Here is a 10,920-nt window from a genome sequence, read left to right on the forward strand (position 1 = left end):
TTTTAGTTAACAAGACAGTAACATTTATTCTTTTTATTCTTTAGCTTATAAAAGTAAAATGCATGCTAAGTAGAGAAGGGGAAAAGTAACAACCTTACTTAACAAACACAACTTTACGTTTCGGATGCTTTTCTAATTTTTGGCTGACAAAGCAGTGCACAGATGCATAAGCATGTTCCATAAGGGACTGCCAGGAAAACGTTTGCAAAGATGTCCAATTTCTGTGGCAGCAGGACCAGATGCTTCTTTCCAAGGCTATGACAGTCACTTTAATGAACACATTTAAAACAAAAGATTCCTTGTCATATCACCAACTCAAAATCCCCAAATTAAAGCAGCAAAAATGGTTCCAAAACCACTATTTACACTTCCCATGGCCTCTCCTATTTAAACGACAGTTTGGGCACAAACCCAACTTTAAAGTGCCAAGGTAGGATTCTAATTACAGTGTGGTGAGGTTCTTCTCCAGCTGTAGCACAGTCTCTCTGAGGGCAGGATCCTCTGCCCAGTTGATTTTACTCCCCAAAATAAGGCCCTGTAATTAAAAAAAAATTCTAAGTACTTAATTTAACAAGATTTTAGCAAATCCTTTTCTGATTTTTTTCCTAGACAATTTCATGTAGCCTAGGTTGGCCCTGAACTTGCTGTGCATCAATTCTGCAGCTGAGGAGAACCTTGAACTTCAGACTTTCCTTGCCTTCACTTACTCCAGTGCTAGGGTTACAAGGACCTGCCGTCCTGTACAGTACACGTGTGCTGGGGCTCACGGTCTTGTGCCTGTCACATGAATACTACCGACTGAGCTATGAACCCAGCGTGCTCGCACTGACAGCCTCTGATGTGTACTGAGCACCTACCAGTCTGCAGCACTGTGAGCACCAGGACAAAGTGTGCTCCATTCTCAGCTTCCCACTATCAACAGGGCGGCAGCCTTGCTTCCTATAATGCTGAATGAAGTTTCCAGCCTTCACCTGTAGGTTCTAAGAATACTTGTGCTGCTACCCAGACTACAGGAAAGTGCTGCTGCCTGAGGTCAGGACTAGCTTTGCAATGTTTCTTTGCACACTCATCCCTCTGTGGTGAAGCAGTAACTTAACTATAACTAATGTTTTCTTTTTGTAATTTCATGCTCATTGGTGTTTTGCCCACATGTAAGTCTATATGAGGGTGCTGGGTTCCCCTAAACTGGAGTTACAGTGTAAGCCTCTAGCTGGTGCTGAGAATTGAACTTGGGCCCTCTAGAAGACCAATCAGAGGTCCTAACCGCTGAGCCAATGTTTATTTTCAAAAGAGATGAATAGAAGAATTTAGTTCATCAAAGTTTAAGCCTCTGAAACAGTGGAAAGATTTTCTGTGACAGACAATGAGTGGATGATAAAATCATTAGGATCATGATTAATGAAAATTTTGGTCATGTTCTGATAAATGTGGCTAAATGATAGTAAATTACTTACTTCAATAATATTTAGATAAACTTTAGAGAATATGTATTATGCTGTTATGTACAAAAATATTAAAAATGTTGGCCTATAGAAGGACACTTGCTGGTGGTGGTGCACATACCTTTAATCACAGCAGTCAGGCAGGCAGATCTCTGTACAGCCTGGGCTATACAGAGAAAGCCTGGGGGGGCGGATGGACTTTTTTTGATTGTTTTTTGTCTTTTTTAAATTATTTAATTTTATGTTTTCTTGTTTGTTTTTCTTTTTAATTTACATGCCTTCTGCTCACCAGGCCTATTGCCATGGGAAGCCAGAAGAGATTAGATCTCCTGGGACTAGTTACATGCATAGCTGTGAGCTGCAATATAGGTACTGAGAATTGAACCCGGGTCCTCTGGAGGAGTACCAGTGCTCCTAATCAACAAAGCAACTCTCCTTCCTGTTTCTGTTTTACTGAGGTAGGGTCTAATGTAGCCCAGGCTAGCCTTAAACTCCTGATCCTCTGCCTTTCTCTCCCAAGTGTTCCAATTATGTACTATCATGTCCAGTAACTTCTGTTCTTAATTTATAAAAATGTTACCTGGAATGCATGCTGAATAACTGTAGTGATCTTTATCTCCATTTGTAGATTTTTTTTCATGGTCTTTATCATTTCAGAATTCTCCATCTTGTCCACATTCTCTTTCTGTTTGTTCTTCTCTGTTTGTATCTCTAAAAGTTTACTTCTTGAAGCTTGTTTTAGTTCTGTTAGGTTAAAAACAACACAAACACACACACACACATACACACACACACACACACACACACACACACACACACACACACACATTGACTGCTATTCCAGAGGTCCTAAGTTCAATTCCCAGCACCCACATGATGGCTCATGACTATCTATAATGAGATCCAATGCCCTCTTCTGGCCCGCAGGTATACATATAGCAAGGCAATCATATACATTAAAAAAAATTCCTGATCCTCCTGTCTCTCTTTCAAGTGTTGGGATTACATGTGTGTGCCAGGATGCCCAGACCAAACTTACAGCTTCTTGCATGTTGGCTACTCTACTGAGTTATATCCCCAAGCCTTGGTTTTTATGTTTAGCCACTTTCAGTTTTATAGTCACTGGAAGAATATCCCTTGAAGGATACACGCTTTTCTTCTTGTTTCCTTTGTGTAGCCCTGGTTTTCCTGGCACTTGCTCTGTAAACCAGGTTGGCCTTGAACTAGGACATCTGCCTGCCCCTGTCTCCTGAGTTCTGGGGTCAAAGGTGTGCGTCACCACTTCCTGGCATGACACCTGCTTTTCTAACCCAATTATCTTTATTATTAGGTATCTGTTTTCCCACACAGATATAAAGGGCAGTATGGATCCCACAGTTTTCATGATCTACACGTGAAATGATTTATCTAGAATCCTTGATTCAGTAAATCTGTGAGAACTCCAGTCTGTAACAAATGAGACAACCTGTGCATTTAATCACAGTCTAGAGTAAGCCCATGGCCTCCACACTACTGAACGTAAATTCCTGCCTTATCTGTAGCGACTGTTTTAGGGATCTGAGGGTTGGGGATAGGGTGGTACTGTGTGTGTGCGTGCATGTGCCTGTGCATGCACGCGCACACACACACAATTGTAAGACAAACATAAACATATTCTACATACGTAGTCTCTTCTTTCTGACATCAAGCAGCTTTTTCTCCAGTTCTCTAGACTCCTGTTATTAAAATGCAGATTAAAGCATGTCCCTCAATGGTAAATTTATAATATTTACATCACTGAGTTTCACATAGTCAAATTTTCTTAGGCTCTAATTTCCCTTACCTTTGTTTTTGTTTGTGTGGTTTTTAGTTTAAAAAGTCTACTATGGAGCTGGCCATAAACTCTGCATGCTGAGATTAAAGGCAAAAAGGCATGTTCCACCACATCCTGCTAGCTTGTTAAGATGTATCTTAAATAGCTGAAGCTAGCCTTAACTTACTTTGGAACCAAGAATGACTAAACTCCGGGTTCCCCACCTCTATCTCTGAAGTGCTAGGACCACAGGTGCATGCTTGCAGCAACACCCGGCTTTTTAATTCCTCTGTTTCCACGGAGCCAAAGGAAGGAGACAGTCACTTAAATTGTTGGTAATTTGTAACCTCAGTAAAAAATAAGGACTATGATAAGGCAATTTAGGAGATCAATCAGCAGTCACCCAGTCCCACCAGACACCTCAATCCTGTGCAAGAGTTTCTGGCAAGATGACAGCAAGATCACATAAGCAGCCGATGTGTCAGCTTACCTCTTGTGACTTCATTACTAACTTTTGTAGCTTTAATATGTGCTTCATGTTATCAGTGAGCACACTGCAAAGGAAACAAAGATATAACCTGTGTACTTCAACTAAAAATAATAAATCTTGAGACTCAAGAGATAGCTCAGTGGTTAGGAGTACTTACTGTTCTTGCAGAGGACCTAGCACCCAAATGATAGCTCACAACAGTGGAGTTGTAACTCCAGTTCCAGGGATGATGTTCTTTTCTGGCCTCTACATGCACTTCATGCACACGCAGTAGACAAGCATACATACCCATGAACGCCCATAAGTGTTAAGTATTAGAAAAACCCCAATAAACCTTGGGGGCTGGGAATATCGCTTAGTTGGCAGAGTGTCTGCCTAGAATCATGCTCTAGTTTAATCCCTGACTGCACAAGCTGGGCATGGTGGCACAAGTCACGAATTCCTCTCAGGAAGGCGAGGCAGGAGGATTTTGAGTTTGAAACCACCCTGTACCACATAATTAGTTCAAGGCCATCCCAGGCTACATGGAAAGACCCTGTCTCAAAAAAAAAAAAAAAAAAAAAAAAACAAAAACAAACAAAACAAAACAAAACAAAACAAAAAAAAAAAAAAAAAAAAAAAAAAAACAAAAAACAAAAAAACCAACCAATCAAAAATTCAGCCAAAAATGTACTAACTTGATGTCAGCAGGCTACTTGGTCACAGCAGACTCCAGAAGCTCAATGCTTTTCTAGAGCCAGGGATTACTTAAGTGATTTGTTTTACTGTTTATGCTGGGCTTTGGCTTGCTTATGTAGGAATGGAAGGCACTGCCACCCCAGGAGCTGGAGGTGTTCACACTAGTGATGATTCCATTCAAATTATTTTAATACTTGTAAACTTCAAAACATGTCACAGACACTGCTTGACCTATTTGAAGTTTCTGTTCTCTGGAGGGCTTTATGTGCAGTGAGTCTAGTATGTGTATTCTTTCTCTGAGGGCTATATGTGCAGTGAGTCTAGTATGTATAAGTGAACTTTGCTCCTTTAACATAAAACTCTATCTAAAAAAATACTTTATTTTTATGGGTGTTTTACCTGCATGCATCAAATGTGTATAGAGGCCAGAAAAGAACATCAGATCCCCTGAAATAGGTGCTACAGATAGTTGTAAGCAACCAGGTGAGTGCTGGGAATTGAACCTGGATCTTATGGAAGAACAGCAGTCATCTTAACTGTTGAGCCATCTCTACAGGCTCACCATAAAACTCCTTGAGGGTTTTGAAGACTTATTTATTTATTATATATAAGTATACTGTAGCTGTTTTCAGACACACCAGAAGACGGCATCTGGTTGTGATCCACCATGTGGTTGCTGGGATTTGAACTCAGGACCTCAGGAAGAGCAGTCAGTGCTTTTAACCACTTAGCCACTTCTCCAGCTCCTGCTTGAAGGTTTTCTGAGAAGGCTGAGTAAGTAAAGGTGCTGCTGCCCTGCCTAATGACCCAAACAGGGTAGAGAAATTACCCCTGAAAATACCCACCCACATCTACACAAAACAAAAACATGCTTAAAAATGTTTGCTTTTATTTTTTTGAGACAGGGTTTCCCAAATGGAGGGAGAGCCTTAAAGTCAGAGATCCTGCCTCAGCCTCCCTAGAGATGAAGGTATGTACCACCACACCTGACCTAAGAACCTTGGAGTTTAGAATCTGTAATCTGAGGAGGAATATCAAGAGACTACAAATCAGCCTGAATGAAGGCACCAAGATGGGAGAGGTGCTCAGATCTACCTCAGAACTTGCCTGGTGCTCATGGGAGGTATAATACATCACAAGATTTTTAGAGTTTTGGGAAAAGAGATCAGGGGTGTGACCTGAGGTAAGACTCATAATTTCCAGCGCATTTTTTATACAGTCTTTAAATGGGACCAGCACCTGCTTTCCTTCCCTCTTGATTCCCACCCACCTTTTTCATACCGGGACTGACCTCACATGTCATGCATCTCACACGCTCTATCATACATGTGAACTAAGACATCTAGCACTGAGTTACAGCTACATCCCAGACCTTTCTTTTTGTTAAAAAAAAACTTTTAACATTTAGACATAGGCTCTTATGAAGTGGTTTAGGCCATCCTTGAACTCACTCTGTAGCCCATGCAGGTAAAACAAGCTCACTTCTACCAATGAAAAACTGGAGCATCCGAGCTCAATTCCCAGGGCCAGTATGGCAGGATAAAAAGGACTCCTTCAAGCTGTCCTCTGATCTACCTGATCTACACACACTTTTATTTAACGTGTTTTTGAGACAGTGTTTCTTTCTACACAACCCTAACTGCCCTGGAACTCACTTCACACTTACTGAGATCTGCCTACCTCTGCCTCCCGGCACTGGGATTAAAGGCGTGCGCCACCATCCCTGGGCCATGCACATGCTTTAAAGGAGTTGCACTCTAAAAATCAGTTTGCATATTTCCCTTATTGTTCCTATTTTTTCAAATTGAAGAGAAAAAATGTCATACCTACTCTCAGGGCCCATGTTCTCCATGTTCTTTTGAAGTGCAGCTGAAAGTTTCATCCTAAAGAAAGAAAAATAACAAAAAGAAAATGGCACCTTACAGGAAAAAGCTCGTATTATACAGAACGAGTAACAATTATAAAGCATTAAAATGTTTTCTGTGTAGAACAAGAGTCATTTCCCTTCAGATACATACAAAACAACATTTTTAAAAACATGGTTTGAGAAACACTTTTTAAAAAATATTTTTTCTTTGTTATTATTTATATATGCAAGTATATGTCAGCATACGAGTAAGGACAAAAGGACATAAGAGCCATTGGAGCTGAAGTTGCAGGAAGTACTGAGCTGCCAGGCTGGGACTTGAACTCAGTTCCTCTGCAACAGTGGTATATGTTCTTAATCACTGAGATCACTCCAATCCCAGGAAACACTCTGAAGTAAACAAGAAAATAAGAAAGAACGACAAGGGAAGAGGCTGTGGCTAAGGCTGGCTTTGAACTCGTGGTCCTCTGGCCTCAGCCTCTTGAGTGCTGGGGTCCTAGGCTTTTGTCACTATGCTTTACTTCTAATTATCACTTAATCTAGCTTAGTTTCAACCATCTGCCCCCAACCTTCCCCATTGCTCAGGTTTGCATCTATCCCCTAATTCTTATAATTAGTAGTAAAGTAAGAATTACCGGCTCAGGGCAAGACTTTTCATTTCAAAATTACTTTTTACATCTTCAATTTCATTCTCCAGGTCTTCAATTTTACTATTAAAGAAACATGGACAAATTTCAGCAATGTTAAAGCCTTTACTGAAGTGTGTACAAAGTAACCCTTGGGAGAAGGTTCAACACCTTTATTTGAACAGAAGAAAAGCACAGCCCACCACACAGGAGTCTGTCTACACAGCTGGTGGGCTGAGCTGGGCTTCTTCCCTAAGCATGTAAGGCGTACCACACAGCAGAGAAGCAACCACCCCCTAGTGCCAAATTCTCCACTGCAAATCACCAAGCTCCCAACTTAGGTCTGACTTACTTATTTAGAATCATAAAGGAAAAGAAATAACAGGGATCAAATGATTAAATCTTAGTAAAAGCCAGCAATAAAAGATTGAAATATGACATACACTTCAATTTGTCTTTCTTGCATGATCTGTTCCGGAGTTTTTTCTTCATCTATAAGTAAAAAAAAACTTTTTTAAGTCAGTAACACTTTCATTAAATATTTAGTGTGTGTGTGTGTGTGTATGTGTGTATACCAGGAAGCACCTGTGGCAGCCACAGGACAACGTGTCAGGCCAGTTGTCTCCTCTAGAGTCAGTGGGTTCTAGGCACTGAACTCAGGGCATCAGGCTTGTAGACACTCACCTGAACCGGCTGAGCAATCTTGTTGCCACCCTACCACACTTCATAATTATCTTGCATGCCTCTTTGTCTACCTGTTTTGCTACACAGAATGCACACAAACAACTTGTCTTTTTTTTTCCCTCCAGATGGGGTCTCATTGTGTAGCTCTGGCTAGCTTGAAGCTTAATGTGGAAATCAGGCTGGCCTCAATCTTAATGGAGACAGAACTCTCTCTACCTCTTGAGTGCTGGAATTTAAAGGCATGAGTCCCCATGCATGAGAAAAAGCACTTCTTGTAAAGCTGATTTTCTTTCCCAAGGATACCGCTGTGATGGTCTGTATATGCTCGGCCAAGGAAATGGCACTATTAGAAGGTGTGGTCCCACTGAATAGGTGTGTTACTATGGGTGTGGGTTATAAGACCCTCACCCTAGCTGCCTAGAAGTCTTCCACTAGCAACCTTCAGTTGAAGATGTAGAACTCTGAGCTCTGTCTGCACCATGCCTGCCTGGATGCTGCTGCCATGCTCCCATCTTAATGATGATGGACTGTACCTCTAAACCTATAAGTCAGTCCCAACTAAATGCTGTCCATATAAGAGTTGCTTTGGTCATGGCGTCTGTTCACAGCAGTAAAACCCTAACTAAGACAACCATTCATTTTGCAGCTGTTCAGCCGTTAGCAGTTGTAGGGAGCACCCAGGTGATAGTTTATAATCTCTGTAACTCCAGTTCCTGGACAGGCTTACAGCAGGCAAAACACATACACATAGAGTAAAAAATAAATAAATGGCATTTAAAACAAACGGTACTCATCAGCAAACTCATGATGCACATCTGACAACGGAGTGACTTACGTGCGTCGATCATGGACTTATATTCTAAGAGCTGTTGTTTTGTCTGTGCTCTCAGCCTGAGGATGGAGAAGGAGGGCAGACAGGAAAAGTATTCACGGATGGTAGTTACAGTCACCATGCAATAAATAAAACCTCTTCAAAGTCTTCTCATTTAGCTTCCCAGCACCAAAACCAAGCTGTTTACTATCATCTGTAACTCAGCTCCAGAAGGAATTTGTCACCTCTGGCCTCCAAGGGCATACCCCTTGCATGTACATAGGTACACACTCAAATGTGCTCCCACCGACCCCCCCCCCCAAGAATAATGAAAATACTGAGACAGGATTTCTCTGTGTAGCCCTGGCTGGTCTGGAACTCACTCTGTAGATCAGGCTGGCCTTAAACTAAAAGATATCCTTCTACCCTTGCCTCCTGGGTGCTGGGGTTAAAGGCATGCACCTCTCCTAACCAGCTCCAAAAATACATATATATATATATAAAATTTCAGTAAGTACAAAAAAAACAAAAAGATAACAGCTAAATAATTAATATATACTACATCAAGTTCTTTTATTTATTTTTCAAGATAGGGTTTCACTATGTAGTCCTGGTGGGTAGGCAACAGGCTCAGAAACAGCCCCTGCTTCACTTGTTTGGGAGACCCGTGTGAAGACCAAGACACTTATCTGCTACATATATATGTGCAGGGAAGCCCAGGTCCAGTCTGGGCTTTACATCTGGTTGGTGACTCAGTCTCCAGGAGCCACCAAGGGTCCAGGTTAGTTGATTCTGTTGATCAACTCAGAGATCCTTCTGCCTCTGCCTCTTCAGCGCTGCGCTGGGATTAAGGATGTACCACCACTGTCTGGCTACCGAGCTCTTTAATTCCAAATGCAAACAACGATTTAACAATAGGCTCCGGCTAGCCATCCTGCTCACTGGGAAGGCTGAGACAGGAGGATAGGAAGGTCAGTGAACGCCTGCCAGTACTTCACAGTAAGTTCAAAACCAGCCTTGGTAGCTCATCAAAATAAAAAGTCAAGAAGGGCTGTTAGATGCTGTGTCAAAAAGCCCCCAGTCTTCGAGTGCTTGCCTAAGATGCCTCAGCCCTAGATTCAATCATCACTACTGCCAAAAAAAAAAAAAAAAAAAAAAAAAAAAAAAAAAAAAATCCCCATCACTGACAAGCTATTAGAGCCCGGGAGAATTGAGAGTATTGATACACTCAAAACCTAGTTCTTAGGCTGGAACAGGATGAAGTTGTCCTGTTTATAGATAGACACGTCTGTGCACGGTCCTTTGTGACTATGATTCTAGCACCCTGAGGGCAAAAGCCAGAGGACTGCTACAAGTTCAAGGTTAACCTGGCATAGATAATTATCACCTGACAGTGTTACACAAGATCCTGTCTCAAAAACTCAAAATATGTCTCTGTTAAGAATTTTAAAGATCTTCAAACACACACACACACACACACAACCTGTTTTGTTTTTTGTGCAAAGAACTAGAGAGCAAATAATTTAGGATTTGGGAGTCTTATAGTCTAACGATTTAACTCTGCCCCTGTAGCAGAAAACTGAGTCCAATAAACTTTATGAACACTAACATTTAGATTCCATGTATTATGAAATACCTTTTGGCGCCTATCCCTATTTAAATACAGAAAAACTACGCTGTAGCTGAGGCATGTGACACTTGCTACGCATACACCAGACGCTGTTTTTCTTAGCAGTAGGGCAGGTTTGCAGGCCTTAGTCTAAAGTTCCTTGACACCAATTTTCCCCTAATAATTGCTGACTTTTGAGAGCATCGTCGTAGAACGATAAACAAACGAAGCTTCTGGACAGTAAAGGATCTTAGTCCTAAAGGTGGGTTGTGCTCCCCTTCCCTCCTGTAACTTGGCTTGGCTGTAATGCCCAGCCAGCCGGGACCAGCTGCAAGACAGGATGGAGGGTCGCAAGCCTGGCTAGGTGGCACTGCGCTACTCACTTTCTCAAAATGTCCCACCTAGACCCACTAGCTTCTCTGCGCGGAGGGCATCCTTTACGACTCTCGTCTCCACTGACGGACCTAAAGCGGTTAAACTGATGGCACCACAAGGCTTGGAGCCCTAAGAGTCAGCCAGGGAGACTGATTTGAACCCTGGGCCTCCCGAGTGAGGGCGGATGCCCGCCGGGAGCACCTGAGCAGCAGGCTGATGCGGTCCTCGACGCGCTCTTCCAAGGCCTGCGACAGTCGCCGCTCCTTTCCGCAGGCTTCAGCCCCGGCCGAGGGCCTCTCCAGCGGCGACTCCATCGCACAGGTTTGGTCTCGCAGAAAATATACCCTAGCAGTTCTTCCCGCCACGAAATTGACCCCCCGGAAGTACCTCCCTCCGTTAGTCCCGCCCCTTCCTCCCCGAGTCCAAACTTCTTTCCCCTGCAGCGGGTTGCCGTGGTTACTGTGCCGCGTTCCTTTCCGAGGCTTCCTCTAGTTAAGACTCTTAACCAGCACACGTGATGGAATGGAAGCCTTTGGGTAGAGATAC

At 42.5% G+C, this 10,920-nt stretch overlaps 1 protein-coding gene across 1 annotated transcript; it reads right to left on the reverse strand.

Annotated features, from left to right (window-relative positions):
* Positions 1-303: 303 nt before the first annotated feature.
* On the reverse strand, positions 304-10,688 carry CENPH (centromere protein H; the record flags this gene model as incomplete). The annotated part of the gene is made up of 9 exons (XM_080925109.1): positions 304-535; positions 2,023-2,186; positions 3,106-3,157; positions 3,725-3,788; positions 6,229-6,285; positions 6,905-6,979; positions 7,339-7,387; positions 8,415-8,470; positions 10,576-10,688. 9 exons carry the CDS (start codon positions 10,686-10,688, stop codon positions 443-445), a joined length of 723 nt encoding a protein of 240 aa, XP_080781235.1. The 3' UTR covers positions 304-442.
* Between the last annotated feature and the right edge of the window lie 232 nt (positions 10,689-10,920).

Source organism: Micromys minutus (genome assembly GCF_963924665.1).
Source record: "Micromys minutus genome assembly, chromosome: 11".
In the NCBI taxonomy this organism is placed as follows: domain Eukaryota; kingdom Metazoa; phylum Chordata; class Mammalia; order Rodentia; family Muridae; genus Micromys; species Micromys minutus.